The 19,052-nt window shown below is 38.8% G+C and overlaps 1 protein-coding gene across 1 annotated transcript in view; it reads left to right on the forward strand.

Annotated features, from left to right (window-relative positions):
- MINDY4 (MINDY lysine 48 deubiquitinase 4) overlaps positions 1 to 19,052 on the forward strand; it is a gene marked incomplete at its 3' end in the record, with an annotated part of 85,782 nt that overhangs the window by 56,426 nt on the left and 10,304 nt on the right. The window contains exons 14-15 of the mRNA XM_082014794.1: positions 3,098 to 3,161; positions 5,039 to 5,200. Coding sequence (XP_081870920.1) covers positions 3,098 to 3,161; positions 5,039 to 5,200 — 226 coding nt within the window. The remainder of the gene's footprint in view (positions 1 to 3,097; positions 3,162 to 5,038; positions 5,201 to 19,052) is intronic.

Consider the following 19,052-nt stretch of genomic DNA (forward strand, 5'->3'; position numbering starts at 1 on the left):
CAGAAAAGCTGGACTAAGCAATTCCAGCACTGAGGAATGGAGAATTAAGCAATTCAAGGGTCCCATGGCAAAAACTGAAACACAAATGTTGAAACGATGACTTTACGCACATTAGGAAGTATTTTAGTCGAGGGTGTTTGCTGCTATCTCTCAGCTCAACAGGCTGCTTCTGCCGTAGCAGAAGCCACACCTTCACTCGCGCCGTAGAGAATTCAAACCCTCTCCTCCCTGGTTTCAGTACAGACGTAAGCCACGTTACTCTATGTACAGTACAACTAAAAATAAAAATCAAGCTGGGAGATCTTACAGAGTGATCTGAAATTTAGCAGATCTCATTGTCAACTTTTTGATTATATATCAATTCAAGAAATTATTTCTGCTGACAATTGCGTTTCAGCATATCTGAACACGTGCTTTATTTTACGTATTTGTCCAGGAGATTTTTAAAATCAGTATCTTGCTCTCTGATTGAATATTTTTTTCCACAGACTTTACAGTATTACCAAGCAAACACCACCGTTCTGTGCCAGCAGTCAGCATACTCCTGGCTCACTCTCCAGTTAGAATTGGGTACTGCTGTTACACTGGAAAATACTGATAATATAGCATTAGGAAGAAATATTTACCATTAACACTGTTCTCTTTGGTAATATCTTTTTACTGACCTTCGATTCTGTCAAAGCAGCATGCAGAGCATTGGGTTGTAAATTAAGGAGGGATTCAGTAGAGTCAGGCCTTTAACTCATTGTCTGATGATGACTGGGATACTTGAAAGTCTCCTGGCTTAAAATTAATGGGGTTTTCTGTTTTGAAGTGATTTAAAAATTATAAATGGAAAATTCCATGCAGGGACGAAGTAGTATTAGTAGTAATCATTTATTCATTATGTCTGTTTTGACATCTGAATGATCTGTCAAAGACACCAGAATGAACAAATGCTTCAGATTTTCTTGTCGTCAATGAATATCTTCACAGCCCAGCAGAAAACAAAACACGTTGTTATCATTATCTGATATTTTTACAATGCATGAAGTGTGCTTGCACTTAAATGCTGACACCTTTTATTATAACACAATAAATACACCTGCACAAAAGCTGGTAAGTCTTTGGCAGGTATGAATAATAATCTTAAAACCATTTAGAATAGGTGTAAATCTCGTAGCTATATGCCTGATGTTTGTTTCCTCATTAGCAGAGATGATTTGAAAGGCAGATGTTCTTCTTCTTGAAAATCTGAGATACACCTCTAAACTCCCATATTGTTTGTACCTACAGATGAAATTAGAACTTCCTCCTATTGTCTTTGTCGTATGTCCCATCGTCCCTAACTGACGCATATTGTATAGTCTACTCATTTCAAACAAGGCTATGGCGTTTTCAAGATGAAACTGTTTCTAAAACTAAAAAATGGCCAAAATCCAAAGATTATTATCACCTCATCCATTCCTTGTGGTGTTGCATGAGAGAATTTTCCATATCACAGGCACACTTTCCGTGGTCTGTTCTTTGATTTCACACTAGCAAGAGATGTTATTGTGGCTCATTGTTATGACTGAGACTAAACCTGTAAATTATCTTAAAAATATATTTTTTTTTAAAAGGGGAACTGTGGTTTTATGGCTATGATTTGATTTGAATGATTTTAAGTATCATGAGGGCTGGAAATCTTACATATTACATTCTGATTTTGGCTTTCAAAAAAATCCCATGAGAAAATAATTATATGAAGTTTGGGGTGAAGACAGGGAATGTCCCAGCTTTTTGCTTAGGCAATCAATCTTTGAACAGAGCAGGTGTAGCACTGTTGAAGGGAAGTTTCTAGCTAGGTCTACTCTAACTACATCAGTTCAACTCTTTATTTTTTTTTTTTAATAATTGTGCTAATTGCCAGGAAATATAAATATTTGGGTGCATAGAATATTTTGCATGTCAAATGAGACTGAGAAGGCCAGATGTGTGTAGAATAACTAAGTTTTAATTTATGATCATTCAGGCATTCTCTCTACCTTTGTAACAATACCAAAATAAGGATGTAGACAAAACAATTGAGATCAACATATTTTATACCAAAGGGAAATAGCTTCTTTATGAACCGTAGAACTAATCTATGGAGTTTATTGCCATAGCTGTCCCAGGATATAGTACACTGTTTTTTCTCAAAACTAGATTAGACATTTATTTATGTATAAAATAATGTTTGCAATTACATTGTAATTGCAGGATAGCTGCAGGATAAAAATGATCACAGTTAAAACCTGTATTTTTTAGGTCATCAACCAATCACTAATTCAATAATTCCAGGAGTTCTGGGAGAGGGAACTTAGTTTTGGGAGCTGTTACTCCATAATTATCAATAATGCAATTTCACACACTTTTCTCTTTGATGTCATAAAATAGAAGAAGGGACCACACAGCAGTATTATAAATGCGTACCCCTAGAGTCTTTTTTTTCCTTCTTCTTTTCATGGACAATATAATGTATAGATTATATCATCTTCAGTTTGTGGGTATATTCCAAGTATTGATGACAGGAATAACAAATACATGCATTTGTGAGAACTCCTTGTCTGAGTACTAGAATAGGTTGCCCAGGTAGGCTGTGAAGTCGACCTCCGTAGAGATACTGAAAAACCATCTAGACATGATCCTGGGCAACTGGGTCTGCATGGCCTTTCTTGAGTGCGGGGTTGGACAAGTTGATGTCCCTTCCAACCTCAACTGTTCTGTGATTCTGTAATTCTGTAAGACAAGTAGTCCAGTAGTTCTAAATTCTAATGTTCTAAAGTTCTAATTAGTGGTGATAATGGCTTCTTTTCTCCTCTACAGCTATTTTCTTTAGTCTAGCTCTAACAAACTTTTTCTTGCCACAGGTTTAGTTGATATATACACTTTTTTTTTTTGCCATGTCAAAAATCACTTTGAAAGGCTTCCAAAATATAGAACTATATTTATGGTTGGGAAGCAGCTTGGGGTTTTTTTGCGCCAAGATTTTAGAGACGTTCAGTCTAAAGAGAATTGCTTCTAAATGAAGCAATTGTATTTAAATTTAATTGTATACTCCACTCCTAATTTAATTGTATACTCCACTCCTTTTCAGGGTGCGCAATGATTTTGATGTACTTACAAACCGATTGATTGGCAGCCATGGCTATTGCACTCAGGTAAGTTAAACGTGAGGTCTTGGGGATGTCATACGCCTCTGCATGCAGAGCTGTGAACTGACCTCTGGGAAGAGATGGCATTTCTTGTTTTAAGTTCCTTGTGGTTTTCCTTTTTCCCCATAGTGTCAAGCATCTTCATCCTTTATTCTTTTTTCCTTGTGTATTGGCATATTGTTGTTTTTGGTTTCAGAGCCTCTGCTTTTTGGCCTGGGTTTCTGGTCTGCGTGTGTCCATACCTGTATGTGCACGTGCTCGTACCCCTCTCATCTGGCTCCTTAGTTGATTTTAGTGCTGAGACTGCAAACTGTGTTTCCTCCCTGCCATTTCAGAAAGATGACTGAGGTTGCATGTCTGATTGTACGGTTCCTCTGTAAAAAGTCACTGCCCGGCTAACTGTGCTGATGCTGACTGAAGCTAACTGGTACTTCAAACTGGAGATGCTGACTTATTATAGGTGTGTCTAAAAGACGTGTGCTTGAAAATAAGCAGTCTGAATCGCTGTCTGACACTTAGGACCACAACTTTATGTAGTCTAAATACCAGCTTCTGTCCTGTACCAAATATCTCCCACTGGCTCTAAATCTGCGGAGGCGTCCACCCAGTTGGAAACACTTTGTCTTGGACACATAAGTGGAATGTAGATCCCAAAGTTCTGGGACACGAATTCCCCCAAAGCTGGAACATGGGCAGTTGCGTGGGCTGAATATGGTCCACAGCTACTAAGTGTAATGCCATTTTGGCTGCAAAAGGCAAGCTTCATGTTCTTCTTTTGTACTGTTGGTAGAAGACTTTTATACTGTGCTTATGCGGTGATTCCTTAAAAAGGTGGTGGAACATCACTGATAGATTAGAAGTCCTAAAAACATCAGTAAGAACCTATAAATTTTGGAGAGTCCTTCAGGAGAAACATGGGGCTATAAATGTGTGCAGTATTTTTAAAATCATACATTAAGTCCAAACTGGCAATAGCAGTGTTATTCATGTCTTCAGGCATGGTAATTTGGACCATTTTTTCTGGAAACTTTCTTCTTATTTCCCCTCATGTTTCTTGACATATGTTATTTATTAATAGTAAGCTGGTTCACTGCTGTAGCACAGTCTGCTGCTAGATACCGTTACGTGCTGTTACATCCTAGCTGGCCCTTGTGGGATCTTATGCTAAGCAAAATATCTAGTGTCTCTGGTCCTTGAATGTTATGCACACTCGCATGCACACATGCACATACCCCCACGCTCTCACATGTATTTAGCCTCTGACACACTTGTACTTCCAATTCAATTGGAGAGGAAATAATCAACAATCTGCTATAGTAAGTACGAGCATATTAGTGATATGGACCAGATGTGATGCCATATGGATGAATGTCTTTTACTGAATAAGAGTTAACTTCATCCAGAAATAACCAGTGAGAAAAAAAAATCTTGTAACATATCTTGTCCAACATACAAAATACATCACTAAGCACATGTAACTGTACAGGCTTTTAATGTATATCATTCATGGTGTAGCTTTCATTGTGGAGAAAAAGGGACACCAAAATGTTTTAATTTAAAAAAACCCACAACACTAGTATGAGGCGGTTGAAAGTTGTAAGAATAAATTGTTTATCAGCAGTTTGCCTCTGGAAAGTTGAATATTAAAAACTCCCGTAATATTCTGCATTTTACTTTGGGAGTAGACTTTCCCCAAAATACCTGGAAAACTTTTTATAAGCAATCCTAATCCTAAACCTAAACTTAAAGCCACCAAATAAATTAAGAGTCTGTTACACTTACCAATCCTGAATCAATCGTGTACTGATGTTTGGTAGAGACAAGATGTTTAACTGCTATTTTGTTTGTTTGGTTGTGTTTTTTTTTAAACATGTCACAAACAGGAATTGGTGAACTTGCTTTTGACTGGCAAAGCTGTGTCCAATGTTTTCAACAATGTGATAGAGCTGGACTCTGGAAATGGCAATATCACAATTTTGAAAGGTATCACAAGCCGCAGTGATATTGGTTTGCTGTCTCTCTTCGAGCACTATGATGTTTGTCAGGTATGCTTTCCATTCTTCTGATTTTAATTAAAAAGGAAACAATTGAATTTAAAATTGGCTTGGAGTGAGTATAGCAGCTAAGAAATTGTGGGCTTGATTCAAGTTGCTCACTCAGAGGCATCTAGCGCTGTTTTAGACGCCCCAAGGCAGAACATGGTCTCCCTTCTGGATACAGGTTCTGTGTCACAAATGCCACACCATGGTAAATGACTTCGGTAGTCTACAGCATCTCAAATCTTACATGCCTGTGCCATTTTCTAGCTGATCTCCTGAAGCGGGAGCCAGCTTACAGACTAACACTTCTGTTTAAGTGGCTACTGTGTAGATCTGTATACATGAACTAGGACCTGCTCAGTGCAGTCCGCGGAGTTAAAAGCTGTCCAGCTGACTAAACATAATTGCGTACTCTAGGCTGAGCTGAACAAGTTCCCCTGACTGTATTCACTAGCTTTCCACTGATTATAGTGGAGTTGAGACACCCAGCTCACATGTGGACACCTATATCCTAGTCATGTATATATAAGCAACTGAATCTGGAGCTGAAATTCACCTTAAGTATTCAGTTTTCCACAAGTTCCTGTGTGAATGGGAACCAGATTGATTGAATCCTCTACTCCATGCTGTAATGGTGATCATATTAGCAGTAAAAAAAAATTAATAGGCAATTAAAACAGTTGTCATATAATGGGAATGTTCCCTTTAACATGTTTTTGAAATCAGTGTTTTAATTGTAGTCATAATGAAAATTAAAAGATAGATTAAAATTTTCAAAGAAGTGACAGCCATTAATTTACCTCTGGAAAAATTTGTGGAAGCATTTCACTGGTTCGCTATCAACACACATTGTCATCAAGACGGACATCTTTTCTAAAGACATCTTAAACAGAAATTTTATGTTTGATGCAAGGATATTATCTGAAATTCTCTTGCTTGTGTTAGATGCTAGGTTAGATAATTGTAGTCCCATCTGGATTTGCAGTCAGTACCTCTGTAAAAATTTGAAAGCGATTAGCAAAGAATTTGTTTGTTCTGATCTAATATAAATGTGTGACTGAAAACAAAGCTTGATTTTTACCCGTTTCCCATATGACTAAAGAAAGTTACATTTTCCTACACTGGCAAATTATAATTTTTGTTATTTTTAGTTAACACAATCCTTTACATTATTCACAAGATTATAATAAAGCTTAAATGCAGTCAAGATGGCATATCAGTGTATCCAAATCAGATTAATTCAAAAGAAATGGGACTAAAAATAAATTAGCTTCTGTGTCTAGTTCAAGCTCCTTGTCCTTTTCTATAAAAAATGTAACATTTAAAACCTCAAAAAATGGTTATGCACCACTGTAGCATTTTTTCCATTCTCTAGTGAGGAAAATGACTTCTAAGTAGCAAAATGGTAAATGAGGTCAGTGCAGGTAAAAGCTATTTCTTTCCCATCTGCCCTCTAAAAATAAAACAAAAAGTTACCCAGAGAATCAGACACCATCTTCCACTAATTCTGCAAATTATATGGTGGACGGGGTCTGTTTCTTCTACTACTGTGCCCTTGCATGGGAGCTGGACTCATGAGCAGAGATCTGTTTTCCAAGCCAGTGACTCTTAATCAGTTACAGAAACGCCAACAGACGTAGTTTGCTTTTTTTTTCAGTCTACACTGGTTAGGCATCTGATGCAAATTGTCTTGCTTTTTATTGAGAACGTCTGCCAGTGCTCCGCATTTCAGTTCAGACATCTCAGCGCATGCTGCGATTCCTGCCTTAGGACTGGGACAAAAGTCAGATTCTGCTAGATTTTGGCCTCAAGTCTGGGGCTTTTGGCCTCTCTACTGTGGCTTCAGCATGAGGGGCCAGATTCTGGTTTCTGTTACAAAGATGTAAGTTTAGACCAATTCAGAAAAAATTAATGTCACCGATAGTTTGCAGTGCTGGAACTGAGAATAGCATTTGCCTGTAAGTTTTTCAAACTGACTCTTTTCTTCCTTTCAGTGTTTCGGTAAGTGGATTCAGAATCCAATTACGCTGTGGCTATGAGGATGGTAATTGAAACCAGTAATGGAAAAGGACTGTCATTTTTTGGGTTTTGGGGTTTTTTTTTGTTGTTTCCAGGAGTAAGAAAATTCTGAACATGATATATGGTGAATCATAGACATTAGAGCTGGAAAACTCCCTTTAGGTCATATCCAGCCAGTCTCTCAGTGGATAATTCAGGATATTTTTATGTCCTGTTATATAGTAGGCTTTCTTTTACAAATCTGTATCCATGAAGTTTCTGTCTTTTTGTTCAGATGTACATTTATTAGTTGATTGTAGTGCATATAACTGTAATCTTACCTTTTTTCTCATTCATCTGTACTTTAAAATATGAGGAGGTGGAAATACAGATTTGCAAGTACCTGCAAATGCGGAGACCTTATTACCTACTACACAGCTTGTGCTTTGGATATACTACTGTTGGCTACTGACCGTTCATTTACTTAGTTTCCTCTGATTATCGTTCTCACTCCTAATCCAACCTGCCCCTTAAACAATTCATCCTCATCCGCTAGACATTTGCAAGCTGATGTAACAGTTCCTCCCTTTTTCATCAGTACATCCTGTCCAAACCTTATTTTTATTGCTGTACTCTAGACTTCTTCCAACTTAGCAATGCATTTAGGAAGAGATATGCAAGATACCAGGCTGGATGCAGTAAAATCACATAGAGAAAGATTTCTATACCATTTTATCTTCCATGTCTAAAACGTAGAGTATTTGTATAGTCCACAGTTTCCTTGGCGTGTCTTCTGAGTTGAAAATATCATAAGGGCATGAGAACTTCATTAACCCTTCTGTCAAACTTCAACAGTAGCAAATCAAAACAAAATGATCAGTCCCTTTTCTCCAGTGTTTGCCTGAAGAATCCCTCTGTTGCTGAGCCAGTAATCTCTTTCAGTGGCTCGTACTGAATGTGTTATCTTTGCTGATTGGAAAAATGTGTGCTTCATGTAATTTGTCTGGAATTGTTAATGTCTAATCATCACTCTTAGTCCTAACATATCACTATGCTCAGTATAATTTTTGTAATGTAATTACTTGTTGCAAATTGTTTCACAATGACAGATGGATTCATTCAATCTACTTCATATGCAAACATTTAGTTTCATAGTGAGATTCCTTATTTTAATGAAAAAAAAGCTAAAAGTCCAGTCCTGTTATGTTTCAGTAGGCAAGTCACACATCCTTGGATTTCTTTTCTCTGTGTTAAGCCCATGTTTAAGCTATATTAATTCCATCTGATCTTACACATTTAACTAAGAAGCCTAAATTCAGATTTTAGGTTTCCTGGGATTTCTTTAGAGGTCTTAAAGCAATAGAAACTTTTCCAAAAGCTGGTCAGTCCACAGAAAACTAGTGCAGGTTTTCCTCTGCTTGCTGGGCTGCATCATGCAGCAGTTTAGCAGTAGTCTCGCGGAAGCTGAGTCGTTTCTGCAGCAGGGACAAGACCTCAGAGAAGAGGGTGAGGCACAGAAGTGGACAGGGCCAATTATAGAAGTTGTGATTGAGACAGTCCCTGCATTTGGGTCAGAGTCTTTGGCCTCAGTGCCGCATTAAAATTGCAGGTGAAAAAACTTTGAATGATGAAATGCTCTTTTCAAAACTTATTGTGATGTTAAAAGTAGAAACAGATGGAAACAGATGCTCATCATATTTATACCAGATCATTTAATAGACTAACAGTGACAAAAGGGAAAAATAACGTGCATTCTCATCTGCAAAATCAAAAAGATACTACTATCTTCATTATTATCATTAATAATTATAATAATAATATCTAGCATTTATGTGTCGTTTCCTATGAATAGATCTCTGCTTTGCAAAAGAGGCAAGTTTCATTACCATTTTACAGGTGGGGTAACAGATGAACAAAAGTCAAAGTGCTTATCCCAATAAATCATCCAATAAGCTAGTTGCTGAACTGGGAAGAGAATACAGGTCTGCTGAATCTCTCGTTCTAAAGTTAGTACAATCCTGGCTGATGAATTTGGCCATCCTTCGGAAATGCTTATTGAAACCACTTTAAGTATGTGCTGTTGTACCTGAAGTATTCAAGGTTACTTCTCTTTTGAACCTTGACTCTGGTTCTTCTTTGTCTTCACTGATTCTCTCCTGCTTTTAACCTGTCCTGATAGAGTAGTTAAACCTCCTATCATCTGACCTCCCAAACTCACCCTACTCTGATTCTTGACAATGTCCAAGACTCTGTCTGAGCTGTCAGCATTTTAAGAGACTGATGCTTTTATGTTATTGTATTTCTGAAAATTAACAGAGAACGTGGCATTTGACAAAGAAGTTATGCTCATTTTTCCTATTCCTTTTCAAAAAGAGAGAGAAACATAAATAAACAGAATTTATTCATTAAAATTCCACAGATGGGAAATATTATCTTTGGTCCTTTTGATGAAACCAGCACACTCTGTGCTATAACAAGACCTACTTGAATTATTAAATTCAGCACACATGCTCTGTCTTCTGGCACCTCACCTGTTTATTTGCCCTGTGGAACGTCCTTCCTATAACCTTCTTCGCTGGGAAATACGTCTGCTAAACAGGCGCCTTTCTCAGTCAGATGGACTGGATTCAAGCCAGGTCATTGGTGGGGTTGCGGAGGGGGAATTTTAGAAAGAGGTTTTTAACCATCTCATTTAAGAAACCAACAACAAAAATATGCATGTGCAAAATGGAAGCTGATGGTTGGTTTTAATTTTCTGCTTATTTTTCAGTAATGGATATGCGGTAGATATTGTGCCGCGTAGATGCATTCAGCAAGGGACCCTGCTATTTATGTAAGATGTTTGTGAGCGCCACTGTGGGCAACAACATGTGATTCATACAAGTTTGACTGAAACAAGGCTGACAAAGCATTGTCCGTCTAAAAAGTCTGTTCTTCATTCCTTGTTTTTACATCTCCCTTTGTAGCCTGGAACTGAAATTTTATTAAATGAAGTCCTATTGTCCTCCTACTTATCCATGGACAGTTATTTTCCCAGAGGCCAGTCACTGTTGCTGGGATATTGGCATTGATTTCTTGTCAACATCTTTCCAAATAAAATATAATCACAGAGTTTTTATTTAAGACAATAAGAATAACAAACCCCACATGTTTAAGAGAGTCCTGCATGCTTTGCAAACAGACAAAACAGAAAATGATAAGTCAAATATTTTCCATGTCTCTCTGGATTACAAATACCTGCATTTGGATCTGGATTTATCCCATCTAACTTTAGGTCCTTTATAGGCTGAAAATGCTTCAGGTAAGAGTCCAGCCAACTCCCTTTATAGCTGGTGAACAGGGCGGGTGTCTAAATTTCTGACAATACCCATCTCTTGTTTGATTTTACAGACAGCCGAAGCCTAGGGACCAACCTAAGTTAGAAGGCCTAGAAATAGGTTACTGAAGAGTTAAGCGGACTGAATCTTGACCTGTCTTTGTCATTGTAGTGAAGTAACTTACTGAAATGAATTATAAACTCTCGTGTGTATTGAGGGAATGGAGAAGTACTGAAGTCTGAGAGAGGGTCTGAATCCCCTTCAACATTTTCTTCACTTGATGGGACATACCAGAAAAGCAGCAGAATGGGACAAGGATAAAGAAAAGATCCTGAGGCTACCTGGCACCCTGACATCTATTTTCCTTGCCAAAACTGCTGTCGTCTTTTATGTTGTAGCAGCATAAGAGAACTTTAGTCAAAAGCCAATGCTTTCCAGGAGCCTTTTCTTTGGTTTGGTAGTCCTGGCATTAAACACACATCCCCTTCTATTCTTCTTCATTAATGTTTCCCTCCCCACCCTCCCCCTTTTCATTATCATAAATATTTCCTTTTCTACAACAAAATGGATTCAAAGCTGCAGAGAATTGATCTAGGGCTCCCACGTGGCAGTAGTGTTTTCTACTACAATTTATAAATGGCTAAAAACTCTTCAATTTCTGCTTAGCTTGGCATAGTCATTAAATTATGCATACTCTGAATGTCAGGTCTTGTGAGCATTAACTTTATTTTTCTTAATCTGATTGAAATCAAGTACATATCAATGGCAATAACTTTACCCTCACAGTGTCCCTTAACTATATGCAAATATAATAGCAATGTGGCTGACCTGGTGTTTTAATAGTGCTGGTGGAGTAGGTGAACTGAATCAGTAGTGTTCTTGATAACCCAAGGGCTGTTGCAAGGATATCTGTTTTTACGCCATTGACACTTTAGTCTTAACACTGTTGGAACATGGTTTAATATTAATGCAGTAAAGGTCATTGCAATTGCAGGGAAAAAACATTGGCAGAACAAACAATAGGCCGTGGCCTGTAACTGTGGAAGCTTTGTGTAATTATCCTTTTGTCTATCCTATTGGATTCAGTAGAATTAGCAATTATTCTGTTTGACAGAACCCAGACCTTTGTGGAATCGTATGGGTCTCAGTACTGCACTGTATGATTACTTTGGAAAATAAGCATCTATAACAGTTGTATTCAGGCTAACAAACGTGATTATAAATTTAATTAAAAAAAAAAAAAAAGTCCAACAAGCAAGGAAGTGAAATTCTATTAAGTGATAACAAAACTCCTGGAGAAAAATGCCATCATATTAGCATTAACATCACATACCCAGTGATCCCCTTGGTTTTGATATGATCTCCTCCTTTTCTTTGAATCATGGCCACTGCATAGGAGTGATAACCTAATGTTTGTTTCTGTTCAAGGTAAATTGTGTAATGGAGTCCAAGAAACACAGAATCTTGGTTATATTTCTTGTTTGTTTCCTTTGGTATACACATGGCAAAAGATAGCCTTGTTCAATGAGCAAATAAAATCTGAATGGTGAAGTACCATATGGCATCTGCATTCTGGCAGATATATTGGAATAATTCTCCAGGAATAAATATTTGTCTGTAGATTTCATTTCACCGTTGTATGAATGCACACTAAAGTCAGATGTGGAAAAAGACCACCCGTAGTATTGAAAATGAGCCCTTTGAAGGTGCTTGCCTTTGAAAGGTTGACATTTTCCGAAGATGAGAATTGTGTCCCTGAAATTTATGAGCATTCTTAAGGGTTTTGTAAGGGAGAGGATTAGGGTTAGTGAAGTTTCCATAGGAATCAAAAACATGCAGCTTGAAAAGACACTTAATTCATTCCCCCCTTACTTTTTTTTTGCCTGAAGAAGATTAATGAGCATGTTTGAAAACAAATATTTGAATAGTGATGCGTTATTACTTTTTAATGCATTAGGATACTGCAAGCAGCAAAAAAAAAAGGAATTTTTTTTTATGTTCTGCAAAGTAGAAATACAGCTGTTGAGCCCTTAAGAAAAATAATACTATTTAATAAAATAGATTCAAGTCACATATCCCTGGTTTGCCTTTGGAAGTCAGAGCCAGCATTACACTCATAGGGCAGCATACAACAGCTGGAAAGAAGGGCCCCCGTTCTCTGGTGAGCACTTGTTGGATGACACACAGTCTCACTGAGTTTAAACGGTTTCCTGAGGAGTCTAAAGGTTTTCCTGAGGAGTCAGAATGCTGGTTGTTCATGCTCTTTCTTCCCTGTCATGCTTCAAGGTCCTGTTATATTCCAGGATCACTACCACCAAGCAACCTGGCCAGGCAATTGAAGAAGCACACACCACTCACCAGCTGCACCAGTTAAATGAGGACATACTTTTAGTCTACTCAACAACTGATGCTTGAAGAAGTGGGCAAAGGAATCCTCACAATGATGATTGCCCTTGCATTACCAGTAGCATGGTTCTGAATTATATTTTGTAGAAGAAACCTGGACATGTTTTGGAGAATGCTGTGGGAGAGGGAAGTTCCTTATATGAAGTCTAGACAAAGTAACATGTTTGAGGAGAGGAAGGAATTTTAGCCTTATCGATAAAAAACATTCCATGTTGCTTGGCCTTAAAGCTGGAATGTAGGAATAACCTGAGGTATCTTGAGAACCAGAAGCCCCTGGAAGGTGACGATAGTAGGACAGAGTGGCCAGTGGTTTTGGGGAGAAGCAAACCTGCAGTGACCAGCCAACAACTAGAATGCAACTTAATGTTAAAGGCAGCAGCTAATCCTCAACTAGTATAATTGATGTAACTGAAATTAAGACATCTCCCTTTTTATGGGAGATGAGGATTTGACCTGCAATGTTTTTATACTCTCCTTATTGTCTTAAAGTTCATGCCCTTGCCTTCTTCTGCAAGCATTGTAATTGAAAACTGTACATATTTGGAAAATGTTCCTCCAGACCTTTCTCATCTGAACAATTTGTCCTGACTTCAATAGGACTGTTCATGTGAGTAAGAACTGGAGTGGATGTGTGCTTTGAAACAGTTCTGTATCTCTCTGATCTTGTTTTGTCAAATGCTGTTTGATGAAGCTTGGAAGTTACTTTAGCAGGCATATGTAGGAAGAACACATTTTTAGGAAAAGACTGGCAGTTCCTTTTTGGCTTTGATTTATCTGCATATTGAAATACACATGTTTGTGAGACTGAATTTTCTCATCCATATCCCTCTAATTTGCCATCTTTTGTTGCATCTGCATATTTCCCTTTTTGGTAACTCCTGTTATGAGTATTTTTGTAAGCTTGTAAAAAATTTCTTTACTTTTAAGCCAAGAATTTACATAAAAAGCGAAACTGTTGTATAAAAGGCTGTTTTAAGTAGATATTAGCGAAGTAATGAGTCAGGGGACAGTTACTTAATTAGCTAGAGACTTGTTATCTAACATCAGATAATTGATTTTCACTGATTGATCAGTACTACAGTACGCATGTAGTACTTCAGATATAAATTCTAAATCTCAATAATGAAAACCTCACACACTACTTATCACGTAAGATGCTGTTTAGTTTTTTAATTACAACAGCATATATGTCAGCTTCTGCCCTTTAGCAGTATATTAGATTACATTTGCACCTGTGTGCCGAAGGTGAGGAACTGAGGGCTGTACTGTGGAAGCTGTATCCGTGAATCTTTATCTAGAAAACATGTAGGAGAATTTTTCTGTTAAAAGTCCTCCAGTTTCCACTAGCACCCACTGCATACGCTGAAGCATGATTTAGATCCCATAGTGGCAAAGGTAAAGGTAGAAATAGGCAGACATGATTTCTGTAGATTATATCACTTTAACCATATTACTATGCAAACGTCTTCAAAACTCCCCAAAACTCTAAACCAGCAAAGTTCCTTTGGTCCATGTGTCTGCATTACAGAGACAGAAACTGATCTTACATTTCTGTGCACGTCTATTTGCACACTTGGCTGCCATTCCTTGTTTTGCAGATTGGTAGCTTACCAGCAGGGCAACATCTGTTTAGCAAAGGATACGTAAAACTGGGAATAAAATAAATATGGTTATACCCAGCGTCCTGCACAGTAGTGATTCTGTCTACTACAAGAATAATAAGCAGAGCTGTAGCCAGAAACATTCCACCAAAAGCAAAATGTTTTATTTTATTTTTTAGTTTCCCTGAGCGATTTATTAAAGATACAAAACCCAACAATTCAATGGGGGACAAAACAGTATTATTCTGAACTTAGAAAACCACTTTCAATGACAGGAATATAGCTAATAATAAATATCTGTTGTAGCTGAATATTAAAATCCTAGGTGGAAGAAACAAGGTTTCTTTGCTACATTAAGCAATCTAATCACCATTTTTACTCTCAGAACTACTGAGAAGTTACTACTGAAGGGTCTAATATCATTAACTGATGCTGCAGCTTTAAAGCAGCAGCACGCAATAAGAAGATGGTATCTGTCTCAGAACACACTAGTGTGAGGAGAAGAAAGTATAAGAGATTAACTGACCTCAGGGGATGCAGGAAACTTCCAAGACTCTTTGTATCAGCATGTATTACATTTCAAAACCATAGATACACTCCCCCTGGTATTGAAGCATATATATGTCTGCCTTAAAACATAAGTTTCATGAGAAGTAATAGATATGAGCCTAAATAGACATAAAACTAGCCTCAATCCTTTGCTGGACTTGAACCTTAAAGACTATGGGGTGAAGCAGCGAAAAAAAACTGATTAAACTGATAAATGGGTACATATATAGATAAAAGCAATTACTCACAAATCCAAATAATTGCTGTAGTAGCCCAAATTTTAAATAGCTGGTAGATTTAAGAATAATGCCTCAGATAAGTAGACTAGAATAAAACAGACTATTTCAGTTGGAAGGGACCTGCAATGATCATCTAGTCCAACTGTCTGACCAATTCAGGGCTGACCAAAAGTTAAATGATATTGTTAAAGGCATTGTCAAAATGCTTCTTAAACACTGACAGATTTAGAGCATCGACCACCTCTCTGGGAAGCCTGTTCCAGTGTTTGACAATCCTCTCAGTAAGAAAATGCTTCCTAATGTCCCATCTAAACCTCTCCTGGTGCAGCGTTGAACCATTCCCATGTGTCCTATCCCTGGACTCCAGGGAGAAGAGATCAGCACCTCCCTCTCCACGTCCCCTCCTCAGGAAGCTGCAGAGAGCAATGAAGTCACCTCTCAGCCTCCTTTTCTCCAAACTAGACAAGACCAGAGTCCTCAGCCACTCTTGATAGGACATTCCTTCCGGTCCTTTCACCAGCTTTGTTGCCTTCCTCTGGCCTTCAAAGACCTTCACATCCTTCTTAAACCGTGGGGCCCAGAAGTGCACATCGTACTCCAATTCTCCAGTCACACCAATGCCGAATACATTATACAGGCATAATCACCTCTTTTGACCGGCTGGTTACACTGTGTGGGATGTACCCCAGGATGTGGTTCGCTTTTTTGGCTGCCAGGGCACACTGGTGGCTCATGTTGAGCCTGCTGCTGACCAGCACCCCCAGATCCCTTTCTTCAGGGCTGCTCTCCAGCCACTCCTCTCCCAGTTCATACTTGTGCCCAGCATTACTCCATCCTAGGTGCAGAATTCAGCATTTCAACTTGTTAAATTTCATCCCGTTAATCATAGCCCAATGCTCCAATCTATCTAGATCCCTCTGCCAGGCCTTCTGTCCCTCATCAGAGTCAACAAGCACCTCCCAGTTTGGTATCATCAGCAAACTTGCTAATGGTGCATTCAACTCCTGCACGCAGATCATTAGTAAGTATATTGAACAGAACTGGCCCTAGAATTGAGCCATGAGGAACACCACTGGTGACCAGTTGCCAGCCAGATGTAGCCCCATTCACTACAACCCTTTGAGCTCTGCCCTTCAGCCAGTTCTTCACCCAGTGCACCGTAAACCCGCTCATCCCACAGTTGGACAACCTTTCCAGAAGGATGCTGTGAGGGACAATATCAAAAGCCTTACTAAAATCCAGAAAAACTACATCCACCATATTCCCTTGATCCACTAGCTGGGTGACCTTATCATAGAAGGATATCGAATTAGTTAAACAGGACTTGTTGACTGTGCCTGATGATTGCATTATTCTTTAAGTGCCTTTCAATAGCACCCAGTATAATCTTCTCCATAATTTTTCCAGGAACTGAGGTTAGACTGACAGGTCTGTAGTTCCCTGGGTCTTCCCTCATGCCCTCTTTGTAGATCATTGGCTAGCTTCCAGTCACCAGGAACCTCTCCAGACTCCTAAAACCTCTGGTGCGTGATTGAGAGGGGTCCTGCCATAACATCCACTAGCTCCTTCATAACTCTGGGATGAATCCCATCAGGCCCCATGGACTTGTGGACATTCAGCTGATACTGCTGGTCCCTTACAATTTTAGTGTCCATAAACGGAAAGTCACTGTTCCCACACTTGTGGTCTCTGACTCAGGGTACCAGGCAGCCCAAGGTCTATCAGCATTATTAGAGACTGAGGCAAAAAAATGCATTGAATTCCTCTGCTTTTTCTTCATCCCTATTAATCAGATGACCATCTTCAATACCATCTTCTGGTATCGGTCCAATGTTTTTTTTAGATTTCCTCTTGCTGTTAACATACTTTAAAAAGCCCTTCTTGTTATTTGAAACATCTCTGGCCAGTTTCAACTCTAATTGAGCTTCAGCCTTTCATGCCTTCTCCCTACATAAACGAACCACAGCTCTGTAATCTTCCTGCAAAACCTGACCTTTCTTCCAGAGATCATACAGTTCCTTTTTCCTCTTGAACTCCACGAGGAGTTCCCTGTTCAGCCAAGCTGGTCTTCTATGCCGGTTGTTTGGCTCACGACACAGTAGAATTGCCTGCTCCTGTTTTTCTAAAAGGTGGTTCTTAAAGACTGACCAGCACTCATGGACCCCTAAGCCCTCAAAAGCAGATTCCCAGGATATTCTGCTAAATAGCTGAATAGCTTAAAGTTTTCTCTCCTGAAGTCCAGGGTAGCAATTCTGCTGTCCTTTTCTCTCATTACACTGAAAGTTTTAAACTCAACCATTTCATGATCACTGTGGCCATGCCAGCCACATACCATCACATACCCCTTAAGTCCTTCTGTATTCACAGACATCAAGCCTAGGGGGGCATCTTTCCTAGTTGGCTCACTGAGTACCTGTGACAAGCGGTTATCTCCTACAAACCTCAGAAATTTCCAAGACCTGCTCGTCACAGCAGTATGATATACCCAGTTCATGTCTGGGAAGTTGAAATCTTCCATAAGGACAAGGGCTACCATTCCAGAAATTTCTCCTGATTGCCTATAGAATTACTCATCAGTGCTTACATCCTGGCTAGGTGATGAGAAGTAGATACCCACTACAACATCTCCTTTGTTTTCCATCCCCCTAATCCTTACCCAGAGGCTGTCCACCACATCATCACTAACTATAAGGGCTCTGCAATCAAACCTCTCCCTTATGTGCAACAACTCCACCTCGCCTGCCCTGCCTATCCCTCCTGAACAGCCTGTAGCCCTCATCCCAGAAGTCCAATCATGGGACTTGTTCCACCAAGTCTCACTAATATCAATGATATCATAGCTCTAGGAGCTGACCGATGCTTCCAGTTCATCCTGTTTGTTTCTCATACTGTGTGTGTTGGTGTACGAGCACTTCAGATACACTCCTGTGCCCTCTGTGCTCCCAGGAGCGACGTAAACTTTGCACTAGCATTGCTACCCTCAGGTGATGCCATGCCAGCTCGTGGCTTACCAAATGCAATCCTGTTGGTATCCCCTTCCTCCATCAATTCTAGTTTAAAGTTCTTGAGTATTGTAGTTTAAAGCGTTTTGAGTATGAGAATAATTTATATGCAATTTCATACAGAATATTTCGGATATTTATAAATAAGTATACTTTCAAACTTTCAAAAGGAGGACGAAGGCTTAGAAAAGGCATCTGTTAAAGAAATCATTGTTTTTTTCAGCTAAGAATATTTCATTTTTAAGAATAATGAATCAAAACATGCTTCTGTTAATGCTTTCTTTTAGCAACTGAAAATATTTTACATATCTGTACTGTGAAGCTAGAACAAGATGCTAAAATGAAGGGAAAGTACTATATTCTTAATCTAAGAAAAGATACTTGGGCTCAGTTTAGTTACCCACATAGGGGTGTCCCATGTCATCTGAGATCCTATGAAGTCTCTTGCCTGGCTTCCAGGTACTGTTGCATAAGAGCACGGTCTCCCATTGATATCATGTAGTATTCTTGACCTAAACACACTGCGGTTTTATAGCTATTGCAGTGGGCAGGATTCCTTTTTGTTGTGATCATCTGGGATATGTACTTTTTGCTGTAAGGATACTACAGCTGGATTTCATTACCTGCCTATAACTCAAGGCCAGATACTTGCTTTATATGTTCCATGATTTACCAGAGCTATCCTGGTCTGCTTCATCACCAGTGTATAATGAGTCTTCATTAATGTTTGTAAACTATAATAAGTA

Source organism: Phaethon aethereus (genome assembly GCF_964289735.1).
Source record: "Phaethon aethereus genome assembly, chromosome: 2".
Taxonomy (NCBI): domain Eukaryota; kingdom Metazoa; phylum Chordata; class Aves; order Phaethontiformes; family Phaethontidae; genus Phaethon; species Phaethon aethereus.